General features: G+C 39.2%; 1 protein-coding gene across 1 annotated transcript in view; it reads left to right on the plus strand.

Moving 5' to 3' along the window:
• FAM171A1 (family with sequence similarity 171 member A1) overlaps window positions 1-19490 on the plus strand; it is an 88057-nt gene that overhangs the window by 50304 nt on the left and 18263 nt on the right. Inside the window, exons 2-5 of the mRNA XM_041489524.1 lie at window positions 278-505; window positions 6668-6760; window positions 11765-11923; window positions 16901-17077. Of these exons, the coding sequence (XP_041345458.1) occupies window positions 278-505; window positions 6668-6760; window positions 11765-11923; window positions 16901-17077 (657 nt within the window). The remainder of the gene's footprint in view (window positions 1-277; window positions 506-6667; window positions 6761-11764; window positions 11924-16900; window positions 17078-19490) is intronic.

A 19490-nucleotide genomic window follows, 5' to 3' on the forward strand; every position in this document is an offset into this window, starting at 1 on the left:
GCATGTGGGTCCCAGGTGGAGATAGAGATGCCTCCACAGCTGAAATTAGCTGTCAGGCAATAATTCAGAACCTGGTCTGGCTTGTAGCAGAATCTGCAGTGTCTCTGAAGAGTGACTGCCTGAGATGGAGAGCTTCAGGCCAGTATAAGAAGTCGTACATGGCACCAAAATGTCAGAGCTGGTGTCTTTTCAGTCACTGGTGTGTCAGCATGTTCTAACTGCTGCCTCCCACAGAAGCTTTTCAGACAATAATCGCTGTGGTTGTTTGTCATTACAGAAGTAACGCTGAAGGTCCATGTAAGCGATGCCAGCACCCGTCAGCCAGTAACTGAAGCCTTCATTGAGATTTTTACCAACCAGATCTCCATTGCATCTGGAACCTCAGGAGCAGATGGCACTGCCTTCCTCAAGTTTCAGTATAAGTTGGGCAATCAGCTGATAGTGACTGCTAGTAAACATGCGTATGTGCCAAATTCTGCACCATGGAAACCTGTAAGATTGCCTGGTAAGAGATCTTTATTTTTGTTCTGAGGTAAGATATTGCATCTAAAGGAAGCTACACAGTTTTGTATGATGTGTTTTAATGCTTGAGATCCTGGGTGGGAGGGGAAACATCTGCACATTTCAAAAATAGTAACATTTCTTTCTCAGTTAAACTGCAGCATCAAGGCTGAGCAGAGATTCACTCTCCTTCTGGAGGTCCTCGATACAGTGCTACATCAGTTTTCAAACAACTGTGGGTGCTCCTACAGCTCCATAGAAAATAGAAATCTATTCCAGATCTTTTTCTTCTTTATGGGAACTCTGTTTCCAAGAACCTTATTTCAGCAGCTGTGGTGTATTCTTGCTTATCTTCCAAGGTGTAGCAACAACTGTTGCACCATAGGCTGTAGTGTCCAAAAATGTCCTGGTCTTTTAGTTCTTAGCCATGTCAATAAAATGGTTTTAATCTGCAGTTATGTTATCCAGATGTAAGGATTTTTACTAACTTAATTAGCATGGTTTGCTTCTTCCACAGGCAAACAAGAATAACAATAATACTTGCATGTTAGTTTTTATCAGAATGCCTCAGAACCTTACATTAGTTATACAAGAGGAAAAATTTCTGTACTGCTGAAAAGAACAGATTGAGGGTGGTTTTCAAACCTTGAGATGTAACATCTATATGAAGATCATATCCCAAGTTTCATCTGCCTTTCTTGTAATCCTCAGCTACAATTAGGGTCCATGTGATTTGGGAATGGTCCCAACCTTGTGTTATACCCAAATCACACCTAAATAACACGCCTCAGGTTTGATAATTAGCCTGGACCAAAGCCACGGAAGGTTTTAAGTGTACTAATATGTAAATAGTGTATATGTTCCCAGGGCAGTGTTGAATTCCATGCCTTGGCTCCATTTTATTTATTAATATCAACATAGCCAGAAGGGCTGCGTGACTTGCTGCAAGGTCGAGTAGCAAATGTATTTTCAGAAGGGGAAAGGAAAGTGAATCTCTTCAAACCCAGAATTATGCTTTAGGCATTTCAATGTGCTGTTTACTTATCTGCTTTCACTTGCTTCAGATAAGATAGGAGTGCCTTCTTCCACATTTTCTGTACTGAATTCCACTGTGTTTTCCATCTACTTAATGGAGCTAACAGCAAAGACTAAGTCAAGCTCTTTGGGGTATGGTGAAAGAATAAGAAGCAACTGAAAAGAGTTGCAGCCAGGAGAGTTCAAATAAGTAAAAGGCAACAATTCATTACAGCAGCAGCTGTCACAGCTGGTCTGTGGCTGAGCAATTAATTCAGTTGTAAATAAGAAACCCAGCCTGGTTCTATAAGCCAGCCCCTGGGCTGACACACAGGGACTTCAACCAATCACCAGTGAACTATGATCAAATTACCCCGCAAACTTTCTAAGCTGCAGACATCTCACTGGTCAGGAAAATGGAAGGTGTTAAGAGCAGACCAAAGAGCGTTATAGACTGGGATGTTTCAAACCTGCCATATAAAGCTGGGTTCGAACAATAAAGGTCTTGCTATTGCCACAGGGACCTAGGGGGTGTGTGTCTGTCTGTCCCGACCCACCCCTCCACATTACAAGCAGCAAAATTGGAATAGGTCATGCAGAAAGGTTGTGAAATGTCCACCTTTAAAGACATTCAGAATTCAACTGGATAACCCCTGCCTGGAGAAAGAGATGATGTCCAGAGGTCCCTTCCAGCCATAATTGTTCTGTGACTCTGTTTAGAAATTTCCTTTGAGTTTTCTTCTCTTTAAATAAGAGTAAGTGCAGCTTTCTCAGCATACTTCATGTGCTTTTAAATCATGAAAGTATGCAATAACCTTGCCTTGTGTCTTGCCTCTTTCTGACTTATACCCTAGGTCTTTTGAATGAGATGTACTCTTCCATAGCCTGGAGTTTGTTTGGTTAGTTTTTTGCTGGTTGTTTTTCTTAAGTACTGATTGAGGGAAGGTAATGAAACGGGACATTTTTGTTTTAGTAAATCATTGAAGTTAAAGAGCAGTAATTGTATACGCTCCACAAAATCTTTCTTTCCGTGGCTGAAATGTGAGCTTAGCTTGGAAAATAGATTCCTTTCACCTCTGATTGTCCCCCACTGAAACTGGTAGATAGTTTGCCATTGATTTAATTGGAAGTAGAGTCCTTTATTCTGCTTTCTGTACCTTGTACTTAATCCTTTCTTTCATTAAAGAAACAAGTTACAACTTGATATGCCCTATGTAGGTTTAATAGGATTGTTCTTTGACTTAGTCCTGAAAAGGTACATCACATACAAGTTAAGATACTCAGGCTTTTATATTTTGTATTGACTAAGATGCTTGTAGTCTTTAAAAAACTTTCTAAGAACTGTTTGTATTTAAATTCCTGTATTTAAATGCCTGTCATGCTTTTAACTAGCACAGTATAGAACTTTGGAAAAATGTGCAAGTTGTTTTGTTGTTATTTTTAAGCTGGTTTGTATGACGGGGAAGAGGCAGCATATCTCAATCTTCATTCTGCAGTGTGCAGTCTGGGCACACCCATACAGCTGCATCCTCATTTCCCAAAAATGCTTGTTAACAGTCCTGGGAGCTGTCCCTCGTAGAGCAGATCCCCCACTCTCAGAAGCATTCCACCCAGGGCAGTGTTTAAGCTGATGTGCCATCCTGTGTGCTGTGGTAAATGAACTATGGACATATTTACCTCAAATGGGAAAATGATAGCCATGAGCAGGGTGTAGGTTTGAAAGCTAAAGGGTGGTAATGTGCTGTAGCAGAACTTGGCCAAAGGATCCAGATTCCTCCATCACAGGCAATATGCATTAGTAATAGTGTTTTGCTGAAAAGCTGTGCAGACACTGAACTGTTGTAGTAGCTTCAAGGAGTAAACATCAAGGGTTTTCTATTCTTATAATTTGGCAGAAATTAACTTCTCCTATATTAACGAAAATAATTACTACTTCTTTACTGCTTAAGCAGGAGGATTATTTATTTACATAGTGATAAATGGTAGGAGGAAAAGATTTAAGATCTCTTCTTCCATTAAAATATTTATCAGCAGAGCCATGACTCCACTTATTAACAGTTCATAAATTTAACATCACTTGAGTTGTTGAAGTGTTCATGATGGAAGATATGCTCATCTGTCTGCTCTTAACTATGCTTAGATTTTTCTTTGTAAAAAATTTGGAAGAAAACATTCGGTAGTCCTTATTTAAAAGGACACTTCTTTTGGAGCAGTGTATGCAATGAAGAGAGGGAGTTGCTGAGACAGCACAGTTCAGAATTCCTTGGTAGAGGCAGTGCCATGGTTTGACTCCAGTTGTCAGCTAACTACCACCCATCTGCTTCCTCCCCCCCAGCCTCCGTGGGGTGGGGAGGAGAATCATAAAAAGATAAAAACTCTGGGTTGAGATAAGAACAGTATAATAATTGAAATAAAGTAAAATTTTATAATAATAAGAAGAAGAATGAGACTTAACAAAAGGAGAGTGGGGAGTAAAACCCAGTTTAAGCAAGTGATGCACAATACAATTGCCCAGGCACTCCCTGAGCAGCAGTTGACCCCTGCCAGACAACTCTCCCCAGTTTATATACTGGCCATGACATTCTACGGTATGAAATTTCCCTTTGGCTAGTCTGGGTCAACTGTCCTGCCTGTGCTCCCTCCCAGCTTCTTCTGAAGCTTCTCACTGACAAGGTATGAAAAACTGCAAATTCCTTGACTTAGGGTAAGCACTGCTCAGCAGCACCCACACCATCAGTGTGTTATTGACATTGTTGTCATCCTGAATCCAAAACACTGCCCTGTAGCAGCAGCAGAGAACAAAACAGCTGCATCCTGGCTGAAACCAGGACAGTCAGTCAAAGAAAGCTATGGTATTCACTGTGGTGAAATACAGTTTTAGGAGCAGAGGATGTTGGTTATGGTATTTCTGGGAGAGAGGAGAGCTCATCTGGAATCGTTTACCTGTAAAATAAGGTTAAAAACTGGGAAAGCAGAGTATAGTATTTCAGGACTGTCCTTGGCATAGCCATTCAGGAAAATGTGTGACCAGCTCTGTATCCATGCTTCAAGAAGAATGTTTAAAAATGTGGACTTTTATCAGGGGTGATTAAAAGATTGGAAAATGCAGTTTACAGGGAAAGACTTGGAAGTGCTTAATTTATTTTGTTCATTAGCAAGAAAGTTCATGGGGTAATTTGATCATAGTCCATCAATACCCTCATAGAGAACAGGAAACGGGTAAGAGAATTCTTCTGTCTGGCAGGCCTGTATAAAAAGAAGATCAAATGGCTGGAAATCGAACCTCTATAAATTTTGATGGGTAAAGAGGCACATTGTTTAACTGCCCTCATAATTATTTATTAGAACATTGATGTTGTGGTGTGTTCCTCACACTGGACGCTGTAAAATAAAACTGCAGTTTTTCTACAACATGTTTTCAAGTTTTGCTACAGCTATTGAATCTGCAGCAATAATTAATTCAGGGAAGGCTGTAGTTATACAGGAATAAGGCTGGATCATCACTGTCATCCTTCTGGCCTTAAAAGCTGTGTCTTTCTGTCATTGTCATGCTGAGAAAGGATTGTGCAGAAAAGCCCAAGGGAAGTTTAGAGGTTATATATTCGTTATAGTCTGGCACATATGGAAGAAGATGTTGGCATGGTTGATTGTATTGAGCTCCCCAGGGTGTCTAAATTATATTAGCTTTCTTCATACAAATTAAGTTATTGGAGTAAAGACAAATTTTGTAATTGTGTGGCCTTAGTGCTACTTGAAGTAGGCTTTCTTACTTATGTTGCCTAATGTGTAGATCTGTTTCACATTTGGGCATTGGAAAGAAAATGCCCAGCTGTACTTGTAATAACATTATGTGTATTTTTTATTTTTTAATTTTAATATTTATATATATCGTTAAGACCATCTTTCAGATGGTAGTTTTTTCAGTGTGTTTCTCATAGTTTTTTCTCCTTTCTCCTGTACTTCTCCCAAACACTAAAATTTCTGATCTTTAAAAGGAGAATATATTTCTTAAAGCAGAAATAGTGTAGTCTTCCTACTGGTAGCTAACGTCTATCTGGTCTCTTGGATTAATTAATGTGTATTAATTTAGAGGAAATTAATAAAATTCCAGAAAATCAGAAGAGTTTGTGTTGTTCTTCTGTTGACTCTTTCTGAGAATGCCTTCCTCAGCTTGCATTTACTTCAGACTAGGATGAGTTCTCTCCAGGTATGGGATGCTGCCCAGTTATTACTAGTTACTAATAGTAACAAGTTATTACCAAAAATAAATAGTGTGCATTAGTCTTCTGTTCTTCCATCTTTGAAAGCCACATGTGGATTGCAGGCAGTCGTGCTCCTTACTGTTTTTATAGCTGCAAGAGGCAGGTGGGCGCTGTGGCTAATTCCTTCCATATTTTGGGTCTTCTGGGACTGAAGAACTTGGCATGAAATTATATCCTGTTTTTCACCCTGCAGAGATGTGTGTTCATACTGAGACAGCCCCCTGCAAGGAGTGTCAGTACCCAGTGGGAAGGGAGGTCCTTGCAGGTAGACTGCTTGCAGCAAATACCATTTATCTGTACCCTTTCACACCACTGGTAGGATGACAGTAGTTCTGCTATAAATAGCACTTCCCTGGTGTAGGTGGTGACTCAGTAAGCACATACTGCATTTTAAAGCAAATTATTCAGACTTAATCATCATACTTTGCCTTTCTGAATAACTTACGTAAGCATCTCAAAGTACTTAAAACTTAAATTTCATTAAAATATTCCTGAAGTAAGAAGTATAGCTGTTGTACAGAAAAATAACTCAGCCAGACTGAGTTAGCATTTCAGTTCTCTTAATGTATTTCTTGTCTTTCTGTGGAGCTGGGAATTGCTTCATGTAAGGCATGAAACCCTGCTTTACACTGCACTCTCCAGTGCTTTGAGCTACTGTGTGTGACGTGCAGGAGTCAAAGCACAGAACATTTTGTTTAGTTCTGTAGTTACTCTGGCAAGTTAACTGTTTGGTTCAGAAAATGCATGTGGTTTCTGTCATGTATACAATATGATTTTAATAGTTTGGGTGGCCTGCTTTTGCAAAAATGTGAAGAAAGTAAGCGCTGTTGTTATTGGATTATGTTATAAGAATTTAAATATATGTCACTTAAACCACTTCTCTCCTGCAGTGTTCTCTTCACTGAGCCTCGGCCTTCTTCCTGAACGCTCAGCTACTCTGATGGTCTATGATGATGTAGTCCAGATAGTCTCAGGATTTCAAGGTATGCTGGCATTGGAATGTCAGAATTGAAATTTGAGGGACACTGAAGAAAAAGTCTGACAGCCCAGTGCTTTCTGAACTGTGTCCTGTGAGTGAGACTGGTATTCTGTCGGGAGTTCTGAGTTCCCTGAGGAATGCTTCTCTGTGGGATTGTTTTACCAAATTAATAGCTGAATTCATCCCTGACTGCTGTGACTAGGGAATTCAAGTTACACAGTAATAAATGAGTTTGGACTTTAGTGTGCCATTTGAGAGCTAGAGATTAAATTTCTTACACTATCTGTTGGATGTTTTTTCATCTAGCCTCATTTAACCATCCTTGAAGAAGACATTTTCTGGTGTTCTTAACGTCCAAGATTTTTCTCTGGTTCTATTTTGTTTCTTGCTTCCTACTGTGAATGACTTAGATGTTTAGGGCATAAAAAACCTGAAAATTTCTCTTATCTGCATTGTTGTATACCCTGTATAAACTTGTTTTTCCTGTGGACCCCTTGTCAGACTGCCTGCAAACCTAAGTCCTACACATTGAAACCCACTGTATTAGAAAAATAAAGTTTAAATAACCTTTTAGTAAGGCCAAACACAGATGTTAAAGTAACTGTAGTATCAGTTAGAGTAACAGTGTTTTCTGAACTGCACAGTGAAAAATAAAATGTTCATTTGACTTAGGGGTCTGACATAAATTAGTCCAACTGATGTGCCAGCTGAGGTAAATCTGTTAATAAAAGAACAGGGGTTTTTAAAGATACTTGGAACCAGAGCAAGGGCATATCCTTCCTGTGGGCACTCTTATTGTGCATAAATGGTGTCTTATTCACAATAAGTCTTATGTTTGCCATCATTTTAAACTCTGCTGTATAGTTAATAAACAAGGAAATAGTGCCCTCAATAGTATTCCAAGATAACCTTGTTTTATCTGAGAGAATATAATACAGTTATGCCTTCCTGACATATTTTTTAGTTAGAAGCTATCCAGACGCAATAGGCTTTTCATTAGTGATAGCACTAGATATGGCTGGAGCTGAAAATGCATTAAACAAATTAAGTAGCTGATGGAATGCTCAGAAGGAGCTGGAGAAAGAGCTGCTGTACATATTTTCTCCAGTTTGAGAGCTGGACATTGTCTAATGGGGTAAATTAGATGGATGGTGAACTGTGTTAAAACACAAGGGATTCCATTAGGCAAGACATGAAACATTGTTTACCAACAGTATTCCACTATCATGCTGGATTAAATACTCTTAGTCTTATGCAAATTTGCTAATATTATGCAATTAACTGAAAAACAGCAGAATTTTCATGTTCACAGCTTCGTTCAAAACAAACAAGGAATGCTAAAGGACTAGAGGGACATTTAACAGCTGAGTGAGACTCGTAAATATTTTTAACATAATCTTCTTTCCTTCAGTGAATTGATCCAACGTGTTAACAATATGTGAATTAGAATAATGTAACTGCTTCTACTGGGGTAGTAGGAAAAAAGAATAAAGGAAGAAAGGGGTACCTGGAGTATTCTGAGGAGTGGGATTTGAACTTGCAGTCTTGCCCAGTAAAATCTGTTTTATGGGTTCAGTCCTCTTTTCTTGGGATTTCTCTTGTGATGAAGCCTAAAAGAAAGACAGCCTAGACATTGTTCCAGTATTTGAATGGAGCCTCTCTAGCCTCCATCCAAAATCCTTGTGACCTAGTTTTTCTCTGTTATTTCTCTAATTTACTTCCCAGTAACCTCACACTGTTTCAAAAGAGCTGATCAGGAGTTACCTTAGTGCAAAAATGAGAGCAAACCAGAACTCATTATACCAGGAACAGACTGGGAACACTGGTGTTTGAAGCACCAGTCAAAGGGAAGAAAGGCCTGTCTTGGTACACTAAGTTACCAATTGCATTTGAATAATTAATCAAGCAAGCAATGTATTATGCAGTTGAGAAGTTTGTCTGAGTTGATGCAGGCAGCTTCATTTTCAGGATGGCATTACAATCCACTGCTGTGCTGTCAGTAATTGTGAGGGATGGGGCTTGCCAGCCCCTGGGTCATTTAGGTTATTTAATGCCAGCACAGTGATGGGCTCAATTTCAGTGTGTAGTGAATGGAGGCTGAATGGGGACTCTGTCTGTCTCTGACCCATGAGCAGTCACAGCATGAATTGGTGAGACTTCAGATGTTACTTCACAGAGATTAAACCTCAAATGCTGGTGTGGTGCCACAGGTCACATACGCAGTGTGACAAGAGGTGCCTTACAGGGACTCCTTGAGGTTACTTCCTCAGGAGTGTACATGCAAACTGGAGCAGACAGCAGTTAAATCTGGCTGATATGTTGACAAGAGGCTGTTTAAAGAAGGTAAGATCAGTGCTCAGCAGTCTTAACCTCATTGCACACATCATGTGAGAAGAGCTCACGTGCACATGTGCTTGGGTTTTTTAAGTAAAAACTGGATTTTATAAGTAAAATATATATATATATATATATATATATATCTTCAGTAATAGAAGCAATACTAATAACCCGTTCCCAGTGATAAGTAATGACTTGTTGAAAAATTCTCTTAAGAGTCTGGTCAGCACAAGTTTCTACCACGTCCAATTTCCTTAATAAATCTATACCCAGACATATGCCCCAAAATCCACTACGGCCTCTGATAAAGGAGGGCATTGGATTATCTTCCAGCAAAGTGGTGACAGAAGGTGAAAACCTTGGTAGCTGCTTCCCTCACAAGACTTCCTCTGGAAGCTCCCAGTCTCCTGCCCCTTTGGAGTTTCTTGCCAAGGGAGATCCAACTGAGGAACTGAGGGGAGAGTCAGGGTGAGTGGCAGGTTTTTGGTGAACATCAATATGGAGGAATTTGTTTTTCTACGGTGTGAATTAACTACTCTGCACTGATTTATTCAATGTCTGTGTATGCACTGCCACAGAGGAGGCTGTTTCTTCATCCTCAAAGCTTATAGCTGAATTCATGGTTGTGCAGGTTTTCTTCCAGGTTTTGGGCTCAGCCATAAGAAGGCTTTGTACTGCTTGTAGGATTGAAGGAACTGAGGTTGGCTTTCTGAGTCCTCCTTACCTAGTTAAAATTTGGCAGCTCATGGCTCTCTCAGTGCTAAAATCCATCTTTTTTTTTTTTTTTTTAATAGAAAACCCATAAACTACTGTATTGCAGACTCAACAATAGTTACTTGGTTTCTAATATTTGTTTAGTTTGTATCTTAGTAAATAAAACCCCACTTCTTGGCAACTTGAATAATGCATCTTAACCAGAGATTTAAACAACAGAAAATCCTACAATTTTACATTGAACTATTGGTGATAATCCTAAGGCTAGTTTCTTTGTTGTGGGTTTTTTTTTTTTCCAGTGTTTTCCTGTGTCTACCCATGGGCTGTAGGAACCCACTCAGCAGAGTAGTCAGAGGGTTCCACAGTGCCTGAGCACATCAGTGTCTGGGGTACAGCAAACTGCTACTTGCACAGCACACAGAAGATAAATCCTGCCTGAGTTTGTTCCAGTCAATTTACTTAATCTTTTATATAATTTTCCATTTATGCTTAGAAATCAGATAAGGGAGATTTCTTCCCATTTCACACAGGTGTTAATGACTATATTAAGCACTTAAGGATACCACCGTCTTGAGAGCCTTCTGTAAACACTAAAATGTTCCAGAAATTAAAAAATAAAAGCAATTTTATAGCTTTTTCTTGCAGAATTTCCAAAGAAATGACAGTTAAACAACAATCAGCTCTTTGGAGGTGCTTACTCATGTACACAGGCAGATTTCTTAGCCAATACAACACTTTGTTCTGTTGAGTTTTGTTTTCTCACAGCTAGAGATCTTGCTGGAAAATTATGCAAGAAAGATTCCAGTCTCTAGGTTAATGACACTAGCAGTTACAAAGCTTAGGAGGAAGTCAAGCTCATTATTCTTTTTCACAGTGAAGCTACATGTAACCTAAAAGTGCTGCCAGAGACTAATGGGGGAAAAGATGCAAAATTGTTTTGAGTTGACATCTTTGAATCACATAGTCCAATGTGAATTAAGAAGAAAACTGCTTGCCTCTTGATATTGTGCTGTGTGGGAAGTGTTCTGTGTGTATTCAAAATGAGCTCTGGAGAATACAATAGCTTTTGATTTAAAAATTAATTTGCATGTTATGCACACAAACTTGCAGATGGAGTCTTGCTGTGTGTTGCTAAACAGTATTAATGGTGAGTATCCTTTGAAAAAGACTATTGACATTATAAGCTGGGATTTAAATGAGACATGAAATGCCATAGTACATGAAACAGTCTTAAATCATGTTGCAGCAAAGACCCTTCAATTAACACCTAGGGAGCTTGAGAGAAACACTAACACTGTACAAAACAGAGAAAAAGAGAGAAATCTTACATACTAGTAATCTGGTTCTATTTAGATGTGTTCTTTGCATGGGAAAATATGGAAAATCTTTTCACCCAAGGTTTGTCAAGTGAATCTTTTCGTCCAGTGATTTCATTAGTGATCGGTCTCACTTCTAGTTAGTTTTCATGGCCAAAGCTTTACAGAAGTTACATAACTTAATTGAGACTACAGATAGAACTGTCTCTTAGAAAATAATTTTGAAAAGTATAAACTACATTTTTCTTTATATTCCAGGGAAAACAAAATTTTAACAAATATGGTGAACTGGATGCTTTCCTAAGCTTCTGCATAGCCTACCTCTGAACTTAGTTTTAGTTTCAGTTGTACTAATTAGAAGAGGCATGCAATGGAAGTGAAGGAGAAACAATATAGCCAGAAAAGCTTCTGGCAGTAGGTGCCTCCACAATTTTGCTCTGGAATACTTGTGGAGAAATAATGGCAACTGCAAAATAAATGTAAAAATACTGTTTTTCCATCTTTCATAATAGCCTTCTGATGTCTCTGTCCTTCTCAAGCTACTGCAATTTATAATGAAAAATTGTAAAATTGCTTCCATAAATATGAGCACCTAAATATTCTGCCCACCTTGGATATAAAGTCACTTTTAATATTTTCAGGTGCACGGACTGAGCCACAAGTTCACTTTCAGAGAAGATCTGTGAAATTGCCAGAGAACACTAGCTACAGTGATTTGACAGCATATCTGACTGCAGCCAGTTCACCCTGGGAAGTGGACAGTTTCCCTTATTTGCAGGGATTAGATGGAAATGGAACAGGTAACCCATTACTTTGGTTTTGCTCTGATTTCATATTGGTCCAGGACTTGACTTTTGATCCTATATTTTTTTTTCCCCATTCCAGCGAACATTCTTTCAAATTTGGGTGACATGACATTTTCAACTTCCCTACCAATGTGCTGTTCCAGTGAGCAAGAGGGCAAGGTCTCCTATCCCTTAAATGGGACCACTGAATAGCAAAGATGAAAACTCCTTGGCCTTGGGAGATCAGACGAGTTGGTCACACTTTTAGTTCAGAGCTGAGTGTCCAAATGCGCTGCATGTGCACACAAAAGATGGAAATTAATGTGAAGGCACAAGAGAGAATTTAACCTGAAGGTGCAATAAAATTCTTAATCTTTTTTTTTCTAAAAATAAATAAAATGCCTACATATCAAGAATTTAATACTGTGTTGTTTCAATGGCTTTGTGGATACTTTTGAATGTAGTCAAAATGTGCAAATTCGTCTAGCACCAAAGAGAAAACAATGAATATTCATAGTAGAAACATAATCACTGTTAAATTCAAAGTTGCAATACATTTTTATGACTGCAACTGCCTGCTAGACTTTTTCCACTTTTCATTCAGTCCTGAGTGAAATAATTGGTGTTTCATAGGTAAGAGAAGAATAGCAGAATAAAGAGCAGAAGCCTTCAAATTCTTAAAAGGCTGGTGTGAAAAGCAGAGTAATTTGTTTTCTGTGCCTGTAATGGGTTAGAAAGATATCAGTGGCCTTGCAGTGTAGCAAAAGAGATTCAGACTAGTGATTAGGAAAACCTTGCTCTGGTGAGGATAGTTTAAGCTGTAGAATTACTTGTTTGAGGGTGTTGGACAGAGTTAGACAGTCACCTGTGAGGATGGCAGAGGCATAGCTGAGCCTGCTTTGAAGCAGCCTGAATATCTCCTTGAGGTCTCTCCCTGCTGTTTCTCAGGATGCATTTACTTGTGATGTGTTGATCTAAGTGACTTTGAATGCTAGGTCATGTGTGTAAACGATAGCTTGCTTCCCCCTTCTTCCCTTTGTACAAATCTGCACATCTCCTTTTCTATTACAACAAGAAATGTGTCTGCAACCTTACTCCAGTCCTTCTGTCTGCTCCAGTGAGTACATCTTACCCTATCTCATTCTACCTGCCTGTCATTTTCCTATTCTCATCTTCAACCTTCAGTTTTCTCTGACTTTTCATACTCAGACATGATCAAAACCTCTTTATCTTTTTTTAAATGAAGGAATGCATTTGATCTCCCTCATTTGTCTACTTCCTCATCTCCTTTCTTTTTATCTGTAAACTAAGTGAACAAACTGCTGGCAGTGTGTGGGATTCCTCTTTCCTAAATCTTACCTAAGTACTCAGCAACGCAGCTTCCCATTCTTGCATTTATTTAGTGATCACAGGTCTTGCCAAGGCTTCAGATGATGCCATCTCATGAGAACTGCACAACCAGGGTATTGTCTTTCTCCTGTTTTACCTCCTATCTCCCTATAAAACAGATTAGTGCAGCCTTAGGTTTTTCAGTCTTCTGTATTCTTGCATGACATAAACTTTTCTGCTTGAGCACAGGGACCCTGGATTTGACTTTTAGTTTTCAGGTAAAACTGTGTTGTAAAAGACCAAAATAATTGGCAATGGGAAATGGTGTTTAAGAGACTGAGAAGAGCCTTGTTGTCTGAATACTGTGGTATTCAGTATGTTGTAACACAGACTACAAATGCAATGTATTTTATTATGCAGTATAGTAGAAGTGAAATGTCCTCTGTCTGTAGTAGAAGCCTCTTCTGGTGTGGAAACATGAAACTTTAAAATCCTGAAGTTGAATTGATATCCTTTTCTACATCTGCAAGTGACTTGGTGAAGACTTGGCCTGGAAGACTTCTGAAAGCATAAAAAATGAGGTCAACACCTGCTGGAGATTTTTTAATATTTTTGTTCTCAAAAGAAAAAGAATATTTACAAATTTTAGAATTCTAAAAAAGCTTAGCATTGATTTGCATGGAAAATTTTGGAATTCTGCAGAACACTGTCTCTTCCCTCTCTCCCTCCTCTCCTTCCCCCACAATTTCCCTGTTCTTCCACAGTTTATTTACATATCTGTAGCATTTTGCTGAGGTCCCTCCATTTAGGTCCCTCAGTATTTGTCCAGAGTGGCTTTTATAGTAGTTTTAGCTAAAAACTATTCTCTATGATTTCCAACTGGGTGTTGATAGAGAGCAGTGAAAATGCATTGCATGAAGTTCAGCATTTTTCATAAAATCCCAACTGGGTGTTGATAGAGAGCAGTGAAAATGCATTGCATGAATCAGCATGTTGTAAACATAAAAATTTGAAGAATTTCACTGCAAGTTCTGACAAGCCTGTATAGTGTTAGCTTATTGTTCATATTAATCACCAGCTGGAGAGCAGGAGGTTGGTTTCACAAAATCTTGTCCTTTCAACCCAACTAAACAAAACTTTCCATCATCTGGCCTCAATGGACCAAGCTGGCTGATAACCATTACTCCTCTTGCTTTTTATGGCTGCTTGTTTCTTTATAAAGTGTCATGTCTGAACTGACAGTGAATTTTATCTGATTATTTTTAAAGCTCTTTACAGGTCACCAGATGTCAAAAATGACAAGAAATAAATGAAAGCTGACATTTATCCAAGTCCATTCCCATTTAATCAGTGTATGTGCTTATCAGTTTTATAGCATGCAAGAGTTTTATAGGCATTGATTTTAATTTGCCTTCACAACAAAAAAGAGAAACATTTTATCTTTTTAATGAGCATTAACATACTGTACAAGATGCCAAACTGGAAAATTATTTCTTCTTGCTAGAGGTCAGTGGATTTCAGAAATTTTTTCATCTTCTGATATAAATTATTCAGTCCAGTGCTGAGCAAAGTATTAGTGCATCGTAATTAAAAATTGTGTTTCACCATCCAAATGTTTTTTCTAGGACTGAAAAGTAATTTTTACAGATATATGCTATATCAAGACAGTAATAAAAGAAAAATTCAAAATTTTCAATATCTAAAAAGATGCAAAATATAAAACATTATTTAATCCTTTATATGAATCTAAAATCTGAACTTATATAATTTTTTGTTTGGAATTTCTTGAGTGTCATCAGGACACAGTACTTCACAAGAGGAATTTCTCTGGTACCAGCCTGAGAACATTAGTGGCCTAAGTCCTGGGGTGAAGCATCAATCTGACAGAGTTACAGGAGCATGGCAGGGGCAGTGTAATGAATGATCAGGAATAAAGAAACAATTCTTCCCTCACCAATTCCTTTCTCTGTTCCACTGTTTTATATTCTAAAGTGTTAAGGGAACAATATTGTTTATCATTGGAGCCTATATGTACAGATGCATGGGTAGGCTGGCAACCTTCCCCTATATCCTAGCTGAATTTTCAAAGCTTACTTGTCTGTTTTTAGTCTCTTAGCTCTGTGTCTCTCCTACATGGCCACCTTCAGAGTGCTTGTTTTCTCAATGCTTTAATCCCTCTGTAAGGTCAGCATCTGCCCCTCCGTTCACAGTCAGTGAAGGCAGCATGTGTGTCCCTTGCACATCAGCTGTGTAACAGTGACACCCACCTGGAAATCTGGGCAAAGTGTGCATCAGACTAGATGCTTTCATAAATGAGCCACATGCAACATTACTTCTGGTTATTTTCCATTTTTTCAGTTTGGCAGTCTTGCAAAATCCGAGGAATTTAGAGTCTGGCGAAGTTTTGTCACCATTTTTCCCCTTCGCTTTACCACTTCCCAACCCATTTCCAGGTGATCTCTTTATTTAGTGAGCTGTTACTCAGAGACATAAAATTTAATAAAGGCCATTCCTTGAGATTTAACCACAGTTATAAGAAATCATAAAGGTCTCAATGCTTTCCCACCGTCCCCTCAAATGTACTCATCGTCTCTCAACACTGTTACCGGGCTACCTGAGGATAGCCAAAGGCCACGTGGTGTGCCACCACAGCTGGGTGTGAATATGCCCTCAGAGGCAGTGTGCAGCCTAAGGCACCAGGCTGACAGTGGGGGCAGTACCCCATCCCTGCCAGCCAGGCATCCCTCTTCCTTCTCCCTGATTCGCCCCCTGGCAGGAAGAGCAGCGGCAGAGCCCCGGAGCCGGCGCGACAGAGGCAGCAGGGATGGTGCTCTTGGCAGCTGTCTGCACCTGTGGGGCTCAAGCCCCTTGCAAAACTGGAAGCTCCATCTCTTCCAGTTTGACCTTACTATTGCTTTGAGCTCCAGATCTTGGTTTTAAAACTCAAGAGGATTTTTTTCACCTGTGTATATATATCTGTGATATTTATCCCTGTCATTGATTCGTTTGGTTAAATCATTGAAGGGTTATAATGCTTTTTAGAAGTATATTGTCATGAAGTAACATTCATTGGCATCCAGTTTAAACATAAGAGTATATGCTAATGATCCATTTAGCATGGTTCTTTTCAGTGAAAGGCCAAAGGAAATGCAACTTGGCATTCTTAAACATGTGACTGATCAATTGTGAGGTGCCACTGGTTATTTTCGTCTTTGTTAGTTAACAATATGGGCATTTGAGGTTATAATAAAGACTTGTAAAATAAATTTTTTTGCCATGAAACTGTGTTACTCATACAGGTTTATTTAAGATAAATTAACATGAAAAAATATATGTGCAGATTTTTACACTTTTTTACATTTTTAGGGTGTTTTTCTTCATGTTTTTCCAAAATTAGGTGAAAAACGTGAAATTAGGTGAAATACATGGTCATATACATCTTCCTTCAATTTTGTGGCTTGGATTTGGTCTTTTTGGCAGGGGGAGGGTTGTTGGTTGGCTGCCTGCTTGGTTGGTTTAAAGTTCTTTTATAAGGCAGGGAGGAATTTGCTGCTCCCATCCCTTGAGAGTTACGCTGATGCAGTCCTGCAGTGTGGAACCACACAGGTGTCCCTTCAGTTCTGTACATTCTGTAGTCACGGTGTTCATTCCCTCTCTCGTTAGGAAACAGCACCAGGTATGACCTCACCCCTGTCACTGCCGTCAGCGTCCACCTCCTCAGCAGCGATGGCACCCCCGTCCCCGTCAACGGCCCCATCTATGTAACAGTGCCTCTGCCAGCAAACAGCAACTTGAAACACAATGCACACGTTCCAGCGTGGAGGTTTGACCAAAAATTTGGTAGGTAACATCTCATTGTGGCTCCCTAGATGGGTTTTGTTTTCTGTCTAAGAGAGACAATTGAGTTTTACTGATCAAGTAATATATGGTATATATGCAAATATACTTAGCATTGTGTGCCAATTTTAGCCAAAAGTTTTTGTAGATGTACCATTTTTCAATTAGTAAATATTTTATTTAAAAACTTGAGAGAACTGCATTTCACCCACAGACTGAGAAGAAGAGAGACATTCACTACAGCATTGAATTGGAGTGGGTACAAATGGAAACTTGCCTTATCTTTGCCAGCAGCCAGCTGTCTGACCTTGGGTCCTCCTTTTGGCTCGGGCTCTGTTTCCTGCCTGCCAGCTAGGAAATACAGTACTGATTTCTTTTTAAATCACTTTGAGATTTTCTAATACTGACAAGGAAAGTACATGTAAATTATTTAAATTAATTTTTAAAGAGAAAAACTAAAGAAATATTTTGAAAGGACAGAATGACTAATTAATGAAATTTGTACAGTGGACTCAAGTTTTTGTATTACAGAATAGTGTTGGCCATTGTGAACAGGAGTTTTCCCAGAAATACATGTTTTAGGTTTTTTTTTAAATTTATTTTCTTTATTTTGCTGCTAGCTGGTACACTGTACTGGCCTTCTTTACAGCTTCAGATTTTAAAAGGCAAAGGAGTGCCCATGTCTTGTCTGGGTGATCCCCCTTCAGTTATGGTACTGTGCCTTCTGAAGTAGGTACCAGATGGTTGTTAAGAAAAAGGAGAACGGAAGGTGAGAAAGGAAGATGCTGAGACAAAAAGGAGCCAGAAATATGGGTCTGTATAAACAATCAGGGGGGGTTTGTCCTGCAAGCAAATGTTTTGAGCCAGCTGATGATCACACCTAGAAGTAGAGGAACAGGCATGAAAGCAGCATGTTGGAGGAAGGGAGGAAGAGAGAGGTGAAGGGGGAAATAATGGTTTCATTAATTACCTTCCTCTGTTTGCTGAATAAAAGGATGTAGTTTCCAACAACATGCCTATGAATCTTCTGTCAGAAGTTGCCTGTATTAGAGGGTAAAGCAGTACGATTTAGTGAGGAGTAAATTTGAATATGATATAAAGCAGAATAGTAGTAAAAGAGTGCAATGAATGGATTTGGCTTTTCCCTTAACTGTGGAAATGACACTTCTCTTGTGCTGACCTGGCAATAAATTTCACTACATTTTTCCTGAAACAGAATAATTCTTATGGAAACTATTTTGTTTTCCCTTGTTTAAAAAAAAAAAAAAAAAAAAAAAAAAAAAAACCAACAAAGGGAAGATTGAGTTTACTTTCCCCATAAGAAGCAGTCCTTCCCCAGTCCTTCCTGTCAGCTGTGCTAGAGCTGCAGCCTGCCTCATTGCTAGTTACTCATTGCAAGTAAATGGTTCTGATTTTGATTATGTAGCTTTCTCATTTATGGCCAAATTTCCATGCCCCTGCAGTGAAGCCACAAAAGCTCTCTCTTGGTATGGAATACAGTTTTTAATTTTGTATACAAAGAGCTAGTTACCTTATTGTGTGCAGTGTATATATTAGTATAAAGCATTATAGGTAGTTAATTAGTGTTGCAGGCTTGAGGCTCCCAATCTTGAGACAAGTCCAGCCTTGCTTGATTCATGACAAACTGTGGGAGCACTCGTGTTATTGGAAGGACAAGGCATGAAGACTGCTAAACAAAATGCATCTTTGTCAGGCCACTTGGCTTCACAAAGCTGTGGAGAGCAAGGTATTGAAGATTATATGCTCAGGCTCCAGCTCGCACTTCAGCTGAAGTAAGCATCTTTCTGTGCAACCAAAGATGCTGAACAAAGATGCATTTTAAGCCCTGACTGCAGCGTGCCAGTTCTAGTAGAATTTTGGCCACATCCCAACCAATTTAGAGTAGCTTAATTTAATAAGTAGAGCAGCCACACTATGTTGTGCAAGCTACTTTAACACCCTCAGCTCTGTTAAACTAGCCATATGTAACATGAACATGGTGGTATCCTGTTATTCCACATCCCTGTTGTGCTGGGACTGTGAATGGAGATGGATGGATACTGACTGGGATGGCTCCATACTGGAGAAATCCTTAGCTGGCAGATAAATTGTTGTAACCCCTTTGCACTGCCAGATCTATGCCTTGTCAGGACAGGACCTCTAGCTTTATTATTCTGATTTTGTCTTTCATTTCATGACTGCTTTTTTCAGTGCTGGTTATGTTTTGGTCTCTCCTTAATAGGTTTCCAGTGGCTTAAATTTTCATGCTTTTATCTGAACAGTGAGTAAAAGCCACAGACAGAAAACTGTGACTATCTTACCAGGCACTTAGAGCACTTCTCTCTCGTGGATTAGCAGTACAGCAGACACTTGTTCGTGCAAGCCATTGCTTTTGTTTAGGGTCCACGTGGTTGTC

This window comes from Pyrgilauda ruficollis, unplaced genomic scaffold (genome assembly GCF_017590135.1).
Source record: "Pyrgilauda ruficollis isolate IOZ18807 unplaced genomic scaffold, ASM1759013v1 scaffold12, whole genome shotgun sequence".
Taxonomy (NCBI): Eukaryota; Metazoa; Chordata; class Aves; order Passeriformes; family Passeridae; genus Pyrgilauda; species Pyrgilauda ruficollis.